The sequence below is a fragment of the Recurvomyces mirabilis genome (genome assembly GCF_035927965.1).
Source record: "Recurvomyces mirabilis strain CCFEE 5264 chromosome Unknown scaffold_2, whole genome shotgun sequence".
Classification (NCBI taxonomy): Eukaryota; Fungi; Ascomycota; class Dothideomycetes; order Mycosphaerellales; family Teratosphaeriaceae; genus Recurvomyces; species Recurvomyces mirabilis.
This window is the reverse complement of record NW_027041936.1, coordinates 993348-1008984: the sequence shown is the minus strand read 5'-3', so window position 1 is coordinate 1008984 and position 15637 is coordinate 993348. Positions and strand designations below refer to the sequence as shown.

At 52.7% G+C, this 15637-nt stretch overlaps 6 protein-coding genes across 6 annotated transcripts; 2 read left to right on the top strand and 4 right to left on the bottom strand.

Moving 5' to 3' along the window:
* Nucleotides 1–123: 123 nt before the first annotated feature.
* Nucleotides 124–1197, bottom strand: LTS14_001141 (uncharacterized protein; the record flags this gene model as incomplete). The annotated part of the gene is made up of 2 exons (XM_064833850.1): nucleotides 124–555; nucleotides 601–1197. The coding sequence occupies 2 exons, from the start codon at nucleotides 1195–1197 to the stop codon at nucleotides 124–126; spliced, it is 1029 nt and encodes a 342-aa protein (XP_064698811.1).
* A 1700-nt stretch (nucleotides 1198–2897) lies between these two features.
* Nucleotides 2898–4796, bottom strand: LTS14_001140 (uncharacterized protein; the record flags this gene model as incomplete). The annotated part of the gene is made up of 5 exons (XM_064833849.1): nucleotides 2898–3064; nucleotides 3132–3325; nucleotides 3385–3623; nucleotides 3680–3990; nucleotides 4052–4796. The coding sequence occupies 5 exons, from the start codon at nucleotides 4794–4796 to the stop codon at nucleotides 2898–2900; spliced, it is 1656 nt and encodes a 551-aa protein (XP_064698810.1).
* A 2134-nt stretch (nucleotides 4797–6930) lies between these two features.
* LTS14_001139 (uncharacterized protein) lies at nucleotides 6931–8307 on the top strand (the record flags this gene model as incomplete). The annotated part of the gene is made up of 1 exon (XM_064833848.1): nucleotides 6931–8307. The coding sequence occupies one exon, from the start codon at nucleotides 6931–6933 to the stop codon at nucleotides 8305–8307; it is 1377 nt and encodes a 458-aa protein (XP_064698809.1).
* A 286-nt stretch (nucleotides 8308–8593) lies between these two features.
* Nucleotides 8594–10607, bottom strand: LTS14_001138 (uncharacterized protein; the record flags this gene model as incomplete). Its single annotated transcript, XM_064833847.1, is given in 2 exon segments — nucleotides 8594–8610; nucleotides 8630–10607. The coding sequence occupies 2 exon segments, from the start codon at nucleotides 10605–10607 to the stop codon at nucleotides 8594–8596; spliced, it is 1995 nt and encodes a 664-aa protein (XP_064698808.1).
* A 681-nt stretch (nucleotides 10608–11288) lies between these two features.
* On the top strand, nucleotides 11289–12152 carry LTS14_001137 (uncharacterized protein; the record flags this gene model as incomplete). The annotated part of the gene is made up of 1 exon (XM_064833846.1): nucleotides 11289–12152. The coding sequence occupies one exon, from the start codon at nucleotides 11289–11291 to the stop codon at nucleotides 12150–12152; it is 864 nt and encodes a 287-aa protein (XP_064698807.1).
* Nucleotides 12153–13362: 1210 nt separating this feature from the next.
* LTS14_001136 (uncharacterized protein) lies at nucleotides 13363–15381 on the bottom strand (the record flags this gene model as incomplete). Its single annotated transcript, XM_064833845.1, has 1 exon — nucleotides 13363–15381. One exon carries the CDS (start codon nucleotides 15379–15381, stop codon nucleotides 13363–13365), a length of 2019 nt encoding a protein of 672 aa, XP_064698806.1.
* Nucleotides 15382–15637: the final 256 nt, after the last annotated feature.

Sequence of the window (15637 nt, the reverse complement as noted above, 5' to 3'; positions counted from 1 at the left end):
TCACCCACGCAGCGCCAAACTTACAGACAGCCGTATAGATTCGCGCACGCCTCCCCAAGTGGACAGTATGCTGGGCCTTGGTAGTGGACATATTTCGCATACTTTTGGGCACATGGACTGTCGCTATGAGCTCGAATCACTGGATGTGGATCCCTGGCTGGTCCTCAAGACCCGAGAACGAGGCTCAATTTCTTGCGCCGAAGATGACGGAGCTGGACGAACCCATGGCAGCGAAATGCAGTCTTCCCAAACAATGTTAGGCTCAGGCCAGTCGATGGGCTCTAAACCGTCGGTGTACATGGAGGTCTGCTTTCCTTCGCGTCGTTGCTTCACCCATCCATTGAGTACAGCTTGGTATTCCGCAACATCTTGATCGAGTCTCACCTCCGGATGCTGCACCCACTCTTCCAGCTCCTTGACTGCATGCGGATCCTGCTCAGTGTGAGGGACCATGCGGTGTTGCTCGTCTCGAGTAATGATCTCGTACAGCGTAAAGATGACGCCCTTAACATCATCGCGCTCGGCACAGAACCAGGTGTGACCGATGCGACCAGACTAGTTGAAGTCGAAGAGGACAAGCTGGTCCGTCTCTGGGTTTACGAGAAGATTGCGAGGGGCTGCATCCTGGTGCATGATCCCGAATCTGAAGTTGAGGTCATCGATGACATGAGTCAGCTGCTTCAGCCATGCTAGCTTGAAATCCCGTGAGGTATCCTTGTTGATGGTTCCGCCTGGTAGGTAGACAGTAGTGAAGCCAACAAGTAGATCACTTGGCTCGTCGTACACCAAGCTATCAAAAGAGACGAGGTTGGGATGAGCTGGCAGACGAGCCAACAGATTCATCTCATGCCATGTCTTGTAGAGGAATTGGTTGAGGAAATAGTACTTGAAGACGACGAGTTTTGTAGCACACTCTGCCTCGGATGCTCCATAAGAGACGAGGTCCACATTAGGCGTCAGTCTCTGGCATTCGTGTAGGTCAGACCGAGATGTGGCCTTGACCTTTGGCATTATCTGCAGATCTTGGAGTCGTGGATACCAGGTGCCGGCTGGGACTGTGCCCTTGAACTCGGTCAACTCTTCGCTGATAGCGCCTTCTGCAGACAGGTGAATTGCACAGACGGTCGGGCTCAGGTCATTGATGTGCTGCTTCAAGAACGTGAGCGCCACAGCTGCATCGTCGTGTTCTTCGTCCATGGTCACAGCAAATATGTACCTCTGCTCCCAATCGCAAATGTGCCATGTGCTCGGGCCGCCTGGTATAGTGAGACCGCTCGGCGAGAAGTAACGGAAGTAGCCTTCGAGCATATCAGCAGGTTTAGTGGTATGCGGGTGCGTTGAGATTTGCTTGGAGTGACGGCTCACATGCTCGGAAATCCTCGTCGAACAGTAGGATTCGCCGTGACTTGGGTGGCGGTGAATTATCGATAATTCTGATGATGAAGCGCTAGCTGAGTAAGTACATATGCGTGAGTATACGTATGTGTAGAAGCGTAAGGAAGGCGACAGTGCGATCCCGGGAAGAAACTGTTCAGTGTTCCGAGCTACGCTCAATACGGAAGTCACGCAGACCCACAACCAATGTTCATGCATTGATCAACTCTGACACGTGGCTGAAAGCATGCATTTGATTCCAATGGGTCTTCTCGATCGATCTTGATTAGACATGGAGAGAGCGAGAGTCTCGGCTGGCAGCTGACCAGCTTCCATCGAGTGAATGTAGTGCTTCATCACAAGACTTTGGCATTCGACTCCAGAACACTATTGAAAGCAGACATAAGACGCTTCAGTCGCAAGACCAGTGTCTCCGTATGGGACGACACTTCAGTCACTGCAAGATCGATGAATTAAGCGTATGCTATTGTTCAATTCTGGATGTGGTCACGGCACGAGTCACGAAACCCCAAGCACGATCTGCGAACAAGAGCGCGGAATGCATTCACCTACTTTCGATTCGTCGCACGTGCAGCTGAAGGACCCGTTACATATCTCCTGGTCCTCCCCACGGAGCTTGTAGTTTTGAAGACCACATATCCACCTCTTCTTGGATATTGACTTGATTCGTAACCTCAACAGTCGCCGTCCTATACCTGCTAACATCGACTCAACGCATCATGGCGCAAGCAGCGCAAGCGCAACCGCTGCTTGTTCCTTCCGACCAGATTACGAATGTAATGCCGCAAGTGCTCATTCGAGGTCAACACAATCCTGGACAATGCCCATGTGGTCGATACGAATTTTACAGTAGCATCTGTTACCACGTCTTCGCCATCCAGTCTCACATCTGCGGTGCCAGGATCGCCGAGTCCGGCGTGACTGCGAACTCAGCGCCGCACCATATCGTGAAAGGCTATCAGATCAACCAACAATGCTCGAAATGTTGAGGTATGTTACTCACCTACCGTGCTCATACGCTTGACTGCTGATCATGGTCCCTAGGGACGAAAGCGTTCGCCGCCTCCGCGCTTCGTGCGTATCTGACAGGCGTGTCCCGTTTTATCGAGTGGCTGTCATTCAGGTCTACATGAAGAACAGAATTGAGCCTATATCACCTATGTTGAGTCCCGACCGCTGAAAACGGTACAAAGTCATCATAATGCAGAGCGGCGTAATATCTGGCACACCGGGCCTCGGACCACGAGTAGGCAGCGGCTTGAGAACGTAGCGAGAAATGAGGGGTCAGATCTGCCCAGCACTGGCTCAAAATATGCTCAGCATAATCTCCTATTATTCCCATTCACGGCAGATGATAGTGGGACCAGCTCAGCTGTTCTCTCCACTCTTATTCCAGCTTGAGATAGCACGATATAGTGGCGATACTCCTTAGCTCCTCCCTGGACCACCATGGCGCCACAATTCGAGACGCCCACAAGCATGGGCGTGATTCCGAACCGGGTTCAGTCGAACTTCATCGTCTCATATCGTGACTTCGCCCTGATAGTCGGCCCGAATTTGAAGAAAACAAAGGGTATGGGTAACAAGCCCAAGCTGATGAAACCCAGCAGGCTGGTCGCCCAGCCAATGCCAAGTCGTTGATACATCTGGAACGCAAAAAGCGGGAAAGCTGTTACAAAATCGTCAGCTTTCTCATTCGCCCGCCCGAGGGTTCTACTCAGTATGGATCCACTCACCAGCACCCAGGCCATACCGCGCCAATCCATTCGCTGCCATGGCGCTAGCGCCATTCATAGGCCCGTAGACGTCGATAAGGTATAGCGCGGCCGAGACGAAGATCATGAGATTACCCCAAGCGAATGGAATACCGCCGATGACAGGGACAATCCAGTGAACGTCTTGCCTCGCACTCCATGCGAACCAGAAAAGCCTGCACCACCAATAACATCAGCAGCGTCATGACCGTGAGAAATGTGGTTTCACACTCACCCGACAGGTACTCCGAACGCGCCAATCATAGCAGCATACAACCTGTGTTCCGGCCTTGCCTGCCGTCTCCCTTCCTTGACGGCCTGATGATGTTTCTTCATGTACACGGTTCGATCGATGAAAATGGCGGAGGCGGCGGCGAGTAGAACACCGATGCCTATCCCAAGGAAGGTGAGGCCGTATTGCCAGGTTTGGAAGTGATAGACTGATTCGAACGTGTAGGGAAAGGCGGCGAAGAACTGGAAAGGTCTAGTTAGTATAGTATATCTCGATTAAGAGAGAGAACTTTACTTACGGCAAAAAGAACGCTGAAGGTAAAGGCCGTATACAGGCTCAAGAAGAAGACGATTGGTTCCGTACACAGCATGGTCACTGGTCGGGCGATGGTGATTGTTAAGAGCATTTTGGCGTAACCTAGAGCACTAAGCTGGGGCGCAGGCGGTGGAGCAATGCCCAATTTCTTCGCTCTTCGCTTGAGGATGATCTTCTTGTACGTTTCGTGCATAGGTAGGATGAAGGCATAGCTGGCGATGGCGATGAAGATAGTACACCATTGCGTCCATTTGTAGCCCTTGAATTGGGCCGCGAAGCCTCCGATGACGGGACCTGTTGAGCTGATATCAGTATGCGCCACATCTGCTCCCGATAGTGAGTAAGTCTTGCTCACCCAATGCTGGACCAAGGAAGGGCGCCATGACATAAAACGTCGACGACACAGCTCGTGTCTGAGGAGGGAATAGATCAGCGTTCGTGCCTGCTCCTACCGCTAGCACCGGCCCTCCAGCCATTCCGGCTAGCAGTCGACAGACGAGTAGACCACCGAAGGATTTGGTGAAGCCACTGCCAACGATGAAGAGCATATACACCGGCCCGATGGACTTGTACACTGCACTTCTGCCGAATTTCTCGGACAACGGCGCGGCGATGGTAGGTCCCAGTCCCAAGCCAAGCACAAAGAGCGAGAGTGATAAGATCGAAGCTGTCCGCGAAACTTCAAAGTGTCGTGCGATCTCGGGAGTAGCAGGTGTGATCATCGAGGATCCTGCTGTAACGGCGAATGATAGGAAGGCGATGGGAAAGATATGCATGGCTCGTTTGAACAGGGTCCAATTCTGAGGATTATCTGGATCGTCCGGGCCGGACCAATCCTGCGCCGTCATCGTTCGAGTGACGGGTTCGTGAGTGGTCTGGGTTTCCTTCGTTGCCGACTTCTCAAGGTCTGTCGATTCATGTACTTGGTGGATAGATGCTACCGGGCTGTCGACTTCGATCGCCTCCATGATGGATTCTTCTTCTGCTCGGAATGCATCGGGATTCTCGGTATGTCCTGTCCAGCCATGGTGAGGCTTGTCGGTCGAATGTGGCACAGTGCCGTCAGTGTGCGGCTGATCGTGTACTTTGCTGTGGTCCATCCTTGCGATTAAGTTACAGGTCTGGAGTTACAGTGGTACGATCGAAGCAACTTCCTTGAGTCGGACTGCACCAAGAGTATATCAACAGGTCTGATTACTATCTCGGCCTGAGCGTAAGGCGGCTGAGTGGTCTCGATGGAAGTAGATGGCCCCAGAACGGCCGAAATGGGAGAACAAAGACGAGAGTTGCTGCATAATGGCCATGCGACAACCACGTTGGATTACTCTGCATATAGACTCTTGCTCGGTAAAAGGGCGTGTACATTGCAGGAGAGCTACGGTCAAAGTATGTTTTGATCACTCATCATCCGGAATTGTGGCGTGCGGAGTCGTCTCATTGGGTTTTCCGCCTTCGCGGATCTGCTAAATGAACACGCACTGATTCTCTAGATTTACGTGCGAATGATTGTATCATAAGGCTCATGCCGTTTAACTCCATCATGTGTATCCAGGCCTGCAGAATGCTGACGAGTCATCGGTGTATGCATATGCGATCAAAGACGGCACAGATTGCGGCTGATGTCCTTCCATTGATTAGATGCTGTAAGACTCATGGTGTACCTGTCAAGTCCAGGTGCTGTCAACAGTAATCGGGGCCCTTGGAAATAGCTTTCTGTTGACATAGACCTTTTATGAGCCCGTCGTTATATCATTAGTCAGGTCTGGTCAGCCCATGAGTATTTTCAGAGATGAGTTTGTCCTTGACGGCTGGCAGCAGAGCATATCCGAGCAACCAGGCAAGTTGCTGTGCTACATGAAACCGTCGAGACAATCATCTTGCCTCTCGCCGATAAGAGTCTTCAAGGCCCGTATGATATCTTCCAGCGTCCGACCAAAACAAGGATGAGGCTCTTCGGCTCTTGGCTCAAACAAGCACTGTGCTGCCAAACCAGGATGCTGGAGCCAAGCTTCCGGGATGCCGTCACGATGCCGAGATCCAGCTACGCTCAACCGGGATTTTGTAACGGTATCGATCAGTGCAACGGCAAGGACGTTGGCAGTAGATGTTGATTGCTGCTGGCCGGCCTCAACGATAAGTCTTTCCTTCTCCACTCTTGTACAGGTTCTGTTCCATTCTGGTAGCCATCGTCTCAACGATCATCTTCGCAAACCGCATCAACAGATCAGCAAATAGCAAAGCTTAAGCATTTACGACACCATGGCGGACTGTGGATTCTTCCCGATTTGTATCCAGTGTGGAACCGGTATGTCTAGGCATGGGGACGCGGATTCCACGTGCTGATTGTATGTACAGACCAGAACCCGTGCCATCTGAAAGTCGTTGGTCCAACCTTGGGATTCATCGTAGGCGTTTGCATGGCGGTAAGAGCAACACCGGGTGGAGCACGGGATACAAACAGAGGACTGATCTGTAGCAGGTGGTCTGTTGGCCTGCGGCTATCTTTTGTGGATGCTGCGCAACGGAGACGGGGAAGAAGTGAGTACAAGAACGAGTTTGGCATGTGAGAAGGGACACTAATCATTGGGCAGAGTACTGGGTGCACCAGTGGATACCTCGAATGCAGTGGGGAACGCCATACCTTTTTGATCTTGACGGGAGCGATTACGACTTAGAAGACCGGTCACCTACGGGTTCTTGGAAGTTCGGCTCACGGGCGACAGCAATGGAAGGGTTGACATGTGCATATCTGCGGAGTTGGGTTAACGTTTCACGACTATACAGCGCTGGCGTTTGAGGGGAGCTAAAGGTAGCAAGAGCCGCCGCTTTGTTGACAGCGACTGTTGATGACAAGGAGGATATACGATACAGTACAAGCTGTTCTGCACGATCAGCTCTGGTGACCTACCGCACAAACACGCTACCTTCGCCTTATTCACAAATATCGATACATCATAACAGTCACCGCGTCTCTTGCAAGACACGAAAAGAAGCCAGGCTTGAACTTGGACGTCACTTTTTGGCGTGAAGGTCATGCGAAGAGAGCTTCAACACGCGCTCTTATTACGCGCTGTAGCTCTACACAGACCTGACTCGGATATCAAAAGCATCTTCTCATAGTGTCTCCCATCTCTGTAGCCGTGGCTGACTGGTGGCGATCCCAGAGACTGCGTAAGTATTACCCCAAATTTGCGTACGCTGATCCTCCTATTGGCGGCATGCTTGCTCGGCAGCATGAATGTGGATCTGGAGATGGTGGACGAAGAGCTCTGGGCTACGCTTAGCGGATCAGCTACACGGCAGTGGTCTGATGGCGTGAATGCCATTGATGGCTTCTTTGCGGACGCGCCCATTCCGGATTACATCGACCAGGGTAGTAAGTGTGCTGTACGCACTCAAGCTACACATCACAAGGGAGACCGTGATTACGGTACCACAGACGACCAGCCACATCTCGGCATGCCAAACAATACCCAGCTCCCAAACCGTGCAAGGGAAGAACGTGCAGCTGCCCCAGCGATCAACAGCAGTGCTACAACAACCACCGATGAGTTTGCGACCTTGCTTGATGACCTTAACCACGTTGGAGGGCTGCTTGAGACCGAAGATGCCGATATGCCAGATACCGACAGCACTTCCAAATTTGACTCACAGCCTGCAACATCCGCCGTACATGACACCAATCGCTCTCCGATAGCGAGTCCGACTGACAGTGCCTGGGCCAAGCACTTGACCTCACCGAAGCCAGGTCCAAAGAACCATGATGGGAAATCGCCAACCCACACAGCTGCCAAGAACATACCCTCCGCTTCTGTACTGCCTCTGCGTACTTCGCCACGCTGCACTGCTATGATGGTAGGATATGGACGTGGCAGCAAGGCACCTGCGAAGGAAGAAGCTCTTACTATGGCGAGCGTCGCACAAGTCAGAAGCGACAAGCATGCTAGGCTACGTGGAGAGGCCGACGATGCTGCAGCAAAGCCACAAGATGTGACTAGTGATGGAGAGATGAAGAGGACAGCGAAAGCCACGGAAGCAGACATCGACACCAGGAGGGAAGCACCCCTTGCGGCAGAGGTAGATTCATCTCTGGCACCCAACGAGCTCCCCAGTGCTTCAGCTACGCCAAGGAAAGGTCGACCCAAGGCGAAGACAAATGAGCATGCCAAGTCGACTGTCCTGACTGTCCACGAAGATGTGCAGACCACACCAAAGACTAGATCTGCGATGAAGTCACAAGAGCCAGAGGTGACATTGCAACATCAGTCTGACGAAGCATCATCGCCGGCGCCAAACTCTGGGACCTCAGCGTCAGTCGAGCAGTCCGTTGCCAGTCGTACACCACGAACAACGACAACAGGCCAAGACGACACCATTGCTGACAGATCAGCAGAAGTGGCAGAAATACGTGCTGCCAAGCCGCCAAAGAAGAAGATGAAGCGCAACAGTACGAAGTCCAGAGGTGACATCTCAAAACTCATGGATGATCCCACCACGACGACTATCGATACGAAGACGCCAGGAAGAACGACACGCAAACAGGTCAAGGAGGCGTATGCGGCTCAGCCGAATGGTGCCGCTACGGCGAAGAAGAGACATCAGGAGAAGTAATGGACCAGTTTGCAGTAATAGGACTGTTTGGTTGGCACTGGAGTTTTGGGAAAGGCTTGGCATGCCAGATTGCTTGCATAATACCCCTCGTCCTTGGATAGGAAGTGCTGCGTGAAAATGTAAGTAGCAGGAGGAGGGATACAAAATTTGTACATCGAAAGGCATTGTGTATAACATTGTGTCTATCCTTTTATGAAGCTCCAGATATGAACACTGTTCGCCAGGAGTAGCAACAGAGCTAGTGGCGGCAAGTCTTGTGCGCGAAGATCTCGAGGTCGAAGTATGTCTATAGGTAGCTGTATGCTATTGCAGTAGAACATACTAGCAAGCAGTAATCCAACACGGACGGCGATATCCAATAAGGCGAGTATCGCTGGAACGCCGAGGCCCATTCGTTCTGCGAGGAAGAGTTTAGTAGCTATCCTCCGGTAGATATCACTGTCGTCGAAGTCTTTCTTAACGAAGGCGTCGAATGCATGGATTCCAGCCACCTTATCGTTCACTGAAGCATGAATAGCATCGGTCGTCGGATATGCTGCCAGTGCAGCAGGACATCGCAAGCGCTGCATCGCCGACCAACGGGATCGCTGAATTATGCTTCCTGCTTTCAGCCGACTGTCGGCGGCAGTTGTGTCGGTCTGCTCCTTTATCACTTCCAGCAGATCTGACAACAAATCTACAGGCTCGAGGTATGCCGTGCGATTTTTCTCCTCGCCGGCTAAGCACTCTGTCTCAAACGCCTCGCTCGCGTTCCTGTAGTGGACGAAGCGGCTGTAGAAGGCCGGTGACCGTACTCGGAGTGAAAGCGTGCGCCTGTGATCCTCTTCGTAAGTGAATCCGGGCGAGTATATCACGATCTCGCCGTCCTCGCTGTGTGCGGGCTCGTAGATAACACGCAACTGCTTGGATGATCTCTCCACGGCGGTGGTGAGGAAGGCTCGGAAGAATGTCTCGAGATGCTTTTCATCTGCAGTATACGATCGTCCGATACTTCTAGCAGTGATTTCAGGCTTGTACCATACATGCAGCTTCTGCTTGAAGAAGAGCTTTGACGCCTCCCAGACAATGCGTGGGGAAGTGGCGAAGCCCACCCAGCACCAGATCGCAATGAAGCGAGCCTTTTCCGTGGCCGTACTCGTTGACGGGTCCTTGGGTATGCCTTCTGACACGATACGTGCGACTATCTTTGGATGCTCTTTAGATGACCTCAGCACGATTGTGTTGTCGATCTGGACCTGTCCAGTGGTCTCGAAGGCCGCAACAGGGTCCACGGCTCGCAACGAGTATGATCCCTTGCGGCTGTTGAAAGGCGAGACGTGGAAGTCCTTCTGCCATGTATCGCTGAACACCATGTGCTTGGGTGCTTTCGATGAGCCGTTTGTAGTAGGCACGGCCATTCCATCGAGGCCATCATCTTCAGCTTCGCCGCCCTTCAGCAAATACAGCCTTCGCTCGTCAAAAGTGTTGTTGACCTCTAGAATCATGTACTTCAGCTGTACGTCTGAGTCGTACAAGTACCAGAATGAGACAGGATTAAAGCTGTATCCCAAAAAGCGTGGTGCTGTGACCAGATACGCATAAGCATATTGACGGTCTGTCACACCTTGTGCATGGAGATATGCTTTGAGCTTCTCGGCCAAGGTCGAGCCAGAACTGCCACGGGCTAGGTAGTCGGCCGAGTCGATATGGAACCATGCCCGTTCTTGTGAATCGACGGAGAGCATGCGATTCATGTGGCCTTGTACCCCAACAGGTATGCCGACGAGCAAGTACGAGTATGAGAAGGAATGCTTCTTTGGGAACAGTCTCGAGTGTGTCGTCCTACTTTCTAGAAGCAAGGGTGGTAGGACCTGATCATCTATCCTTTGTTCATGGATCGTCTCGACACTATTGTTCACCAGTCTCCTGCCACGGAAGACAATTCCGCTTGCAAAGAGGGCACAGATGGCGAGTAGGGAGAACACTTGGTGGTAAATGTACATCGAACCATCCTCCGGGTTGAGCCAGTGTAAATCTCCAGCGTTTGGAAATCGCCAGTAGTCTGCGAAGTAGCTGTACACTGCGTGAGATGCGAGGCATAATGCCAGGTCTTGGTCCCACAGCAGGCTATTGTTGAGAGAACGTATTAGCCACGCTGGCTGGAACAAGAGCACACGAGCTCCATATGTATGCTGCGGCGGTCGGAAGATGCTCCATAAGATCGTCGTGAGTGCCCAGAAAGATGTCAAGAGCTTTCCAGTCGGTAGGCCACGAACTTCTTCAATTGTGGCGATCGGGTTGCCACTCGGGCTGCTACGCATCGTTCGCGAGTATGCCCGGTATCGTTAGCAATGTTCCAGTGATACTGTTCTTGTAGCCATTTCGTCAAAGTGATGGGCACAAAAGTCAATGATGAAGCTCTCATCACTCTCGTGTTGGCTTGTGTGCGGCAGCGGCGGGAAGGCGGTGGAGTCTCGCGACACTCTCGAACGAAGGACATCATTTCGCGGCACGTAGAAAGAACACGAGAGGGGTCGATCTACCATTAGCCACATCTATGTTCAAGAAGTTCCACGACGTGCAATTGGCATACCTTCGGAGTACAGTCGATGCATGTGATCACAGCGGCCCACGGTGATAATCACCTACATGCACGAAAGCTAGGCATCTAGACTGTAGTCACACAGCGAAGACATGGCTATAGCCAGTAGTGATGCTGCCCTTCCGGTATGGATCGCGATATCTTAGGACTGCATGGTTCAACATGTTGCTATTGTGAGAACAGACGTCTTTGTGATATCTGCAGCATACCGCTTGGTAGTGAGACAGCCATGGATGCCTGTCTCAGAACCCACAAGTCAATCTGGGAGAGCACCACTTTTCCCTCTTATCACATCTGACCTCACACTCCATATCAAGTACTATGATGCTCGACACGAAGAGAACTCACTGAGCCAGAAACCCCTGCACAATCAGAGTTCCAACAGCTGCAAAATTTCACCATGAGAATGATCCTATCGGCCGTCGAATTTGCCGACCTCGCCTGGCTGACAGGACTTCTTACCCTGGTAGCTGTCCTTAGTACGGCCTATCGGCAGCTCATAGGCGTCCAGATGCCTTTGAGCCAGGAGAAGCCAATGACCAGCTTCTTCGCCTTGGCCATCGAAACCACCCAGCTCCTGATTACGACAAAGGGCTGCATCAAGCTCATCTTCGCCTTGGAGCCTGTACCGCGTCAGGGAAACGACTCGCTGTTTCTCCACGTGATGCTGACTCTAGCATCTCTGGTCCCTACGTTGCTGATGTACGCTTCTGCTGTCATCATGGTTGACTGGCTAGACACCGGCATCGCTTCGAGCAGCTTGCGGCCAGTCCCTCCTGCACCTTTTGGGTTGACACGGGCCATGGTTTTCGGACCCAAACGTATCTGGGTGCGTGAGCCAGCACCTCTACCACCGTGGTCGACATCACGAAGCAAGCGACGAAGACACCAAACCCAGCACTCCACATGGACTCTTCAGACAGCCAGCCGCCGCATCCCACAGTATGAACACAGCGCTCGTTATGGCCCAGCTCCTAAATTCTGCGGGCTGCACGTCTCATTCGCCGATGGCGTTCCTGCCTTCTCGACCGAGCGACAACTCGCGCAAGTAGCAAACCAAACCAGAGAGCAGAGCAAGGAAGAGCGCGGCCAGCACTACGACGCACTTTCCCCCAAATCTAAGCATCCCGTTGCGCCGTTCACGCCACCCAGCTCGGGTGAAGGCTTCGTCAGGAGCCGAGTCAGATCACTATCCGCGACAGCCAGTCCAGCTGCGAGTCCACTCGCCGGGAAGTCTCGGACTGTTCGAGCTGGAATGGCATAGGAATTATCTGACGGTGGCGTTGGATAGCAGAATTTGGGTCCCTGATCAACCTTTTGGAACGGACAAGCAAGAACGACTGGTGGGGTTCAAGAGCACAACATATATCTCCATCCACTATGCTCATATCAGCTTAGGTTCTCGTCACTGTAGGAGGCAGAGATGTACTTGTTATCATTGAAGAGCACTTCGATAAAATCTGCACCTTCTAAGCAGATAGAGTATCAAGCCAGTACGATCACCTGCATACACCGATTCCCTCCATCATCGCACGGCTGCTTCGCTCATATCATACATACCTCTCAGTGGGACGTGTCCACTCAGGTCTTCCAACAATTCTTATAAAATCCAGGTGTCTTTCAGCCTCGACTGCGAAGAAGATGAAGGCGAGGCGGAAATCTTGGTCGAGATAGCTGGCGTTGCGGTTCTTGTCCCGTCGCTTGCACGTGCGCGATACAAAGAGGCCAGACTCATAGCACTGTTGCTTCTCTGTATCCCATTTCCCGGCGTACTCAGGCTACTGACCTTGGTCGAAGTGCTTGCGACGCTCGTTTTTCTGCTACTGAAGTAGCCACACAGGTCAGAAGAGCTGCTCGATGTTGAGGGCGATGTCGTCAGCGATGGCGTGTGGCGCTTCTGGCAAGCAGAGCATTGATCATGCACTGTCTCGACACCAAGATCGTGAGTAGTCCAGCACGTTTGATGGCCAGAAGCGGTAAGAGCACGGACACAGCGGTCGCCTTGAACAGTCGGCTTGCCATAGCAGCCGCAGCTTGCGAAGTAGGGCGTGAAAGTGCTGCACATTGCTGGCAGTGGACCAAGAGTGGGAAGGGTAATTGAGAGAGCGCTCAAGCAACCCACCAGTAGGATATGCTCGGTATGTGAGGAGGGGGGTTTAGATAACGTTAATTACCTTACGTGCCCACCCAGACGTCGTTGCCAGCGCAATGTCTGGTAGTGAGCGGTGGTACGGCACTTGGGTGAATAGAACAGAGCATTCGACTACTGCAAGAGGACGCATGATTCCGATGAACACACAATCACACTGTTGACGTCCAAACCTTTGTCAAGCTGCAATGTTGTCCATTGATGTTATCCAGCTAGCAGCAAACGAGATACTAAACAAAGATAAGTAGCACGCCCAGCTCGTGTCACAAAGAGGGCAGCGATTGTTTTGACCGCAGTGCGTGCATGGCGGTGTCGAGCCAATAGCCTACATGCTGCTGAGCCACTCGATCCAGACCCCGAGGTCGCCACATTGCTCCAGCGCTGCGGCCAACTTCTCCCTAGCAGCGTCATCACTGACGCTGGCCGTATGAGCGTCACTAGTCATGCGCGAGTGGTGGGTGACAACGACGTTGCCATTGACATGAATTTGTAACGTCACGTTGCAAGTCGCGCCTGGCTTCCGGCTAGGAAAGGTCAATGACAACGTCGGCATCGGTGTCGTAGCCAGCGAGACGCTGACGCGCAGTGGATCATCCGTGCCAGGCGTAGTGGGTGGAGTGAGGAGTTCAGCCAGTGTCAGAGCAGGTAGGGGGCCTGGAGTGAGCTTCCTGATTTCAGTCTGGACAGGCTGACCGTTCGCTGGGACAGCCGCGCTCGTATCAAACAGATCCTTGATCAACGAGCCAAAGTACACCCACTGGCGCAGAGTAGGTAGAAGCTCGACGAGCTGTCTTGGGTGTGAGAACGGGAGCTCTTCGAGCATATAGCCACCATCAGGCTTAGCCACGTCCAAAGTGTATATGTGCGTGCTTTCTCCATCCAGATCTCCGTGCATCGAAAGTACGGTCTGCTCACTGACTATGTACGACCCACCCCCAGCGTTGAAAGGTGTTGTCGAAGACGGGTCCAGCAGCAATGTGTGCCAAGCCGGTGGGTACACAAATAGTTGAGGAGGTTGCATGCCCACAGCTTGAAGCACATTCACCGCACCCTGCCATGGTAAGAGGACAGGAGATCTGAGCTTGGCAATGAAGCGTAACTCAGGTAGGCTCTCTTGTCCGTCAACAGCCATAGCATCGCCTCCTGCAATTGCCGGGACCAGGTTCGGTGGCGGATCCTGCCAAGGTATGGTGTGGTCCGAAGTGTCTGCAGGAAGCTCAATGCTGTCCGGCAGCCAGTTCTCCGACACTCGTAATGGAGGATACATGCCGCCAGATGATCGCTCGACGCCGAGATCCAAATTATGCACCTCATTGCTCACGCTGTATTGGTCACCACGAGAAAGAGATGGCCGAGGCAGCTGCCAGTACGCAATGGAGACACCCACGCGATTGCTTGCGTGCAACGTCGGCCTGCCACTTTTCTTGCGCAGCACGTCCACGTCACTTGACATCGCCACCTCATGCTCATGCAAGCGGTCTAGACTCGTGTAAATCCCACTTAATGCCTCGAAACAGTTGAGATGCTGAGAGCTCAATTTATCGATTTTGGCGAGACGTCCTAGGTTTGCGGCGAACAGATCCAGTTCAGCATCTGCTCGTGCATTACCAGCACTTTGCAAACTTTGCGAGAGTACCTTGGCTAAGCCTGGTGCCTGGTCGCTCAAAGGCGTGCCCTCTGCTGTGTCGAAGATGACACCAACATTCTCTACTTCGTGATTGTTGAGCTTCACGTCAACCAGCATTTTTTTGCCCGCCATAGTCAAAGATCTGCTGCCAACGGGCTTGTTGTCCTCCGCGGTATTATCGAAGCCCACTCGCCTGCTCACCCGCAGAATGCCTTCCTCACTGACACTACCCGACCGCTGCCCAATGCCTTTTAGAACCTTGCGCATCTTCCTCTTCCGCTCATTGTCCTCGTCGCGCTTCTGGATTGCCCCACCAGCTGGCACACCCAGGTCGGACATGGTCAAGCTCATGGGTATACTGTTAAGCGCTGGCGTATGCATATTAAGCTGGCTGGGCGTGATGCCCTCGACACCAAGACCTATGGGTGTGCCGAAGCTCAGCATGTTTGCGCCAGGCGATGAGCCTACCGTATTGCCCTGCTGGCTGAGACTGTGAAGCATCGGTGTGCTTCCGATAGTCTTACTACTAGTAGATCCAGTCGTGGGATGGTTCAGTGGTGTTCTGCCAGCCTGATCCTTCCGCAGTGCAGCAGGCGATGGTACGCTGCGCGGTGCCGGCGAAGGCTGGCCAAGATGCGCAGGTGTCGAGACATGGCCGGCGGTTTTCTTTGTGGCCGAGGAAGGCTGTAATGGATGTGATGGCGTTGGTGTTGCCATCGTGGACCTTACTTGGACGGACTGCCTCCGTGCATCATAACGCTGGTAAGATGTGCTGTAGTTTAAGGTCGCGAAACGCGGATCACTCACAGGGTCATGTGACTGATTCTCGGAAGCCCACTTTTCTTGCTCAATCGTTCTGGCAGGACATTCACAAACTAGGATCCTTTCAAAGTCACGCCTTCCATACAACTTAGACACAATTCGTTATGGTAGTACATTCGATCTTTACGGAAAACGTTTTTCGCGCACCTGT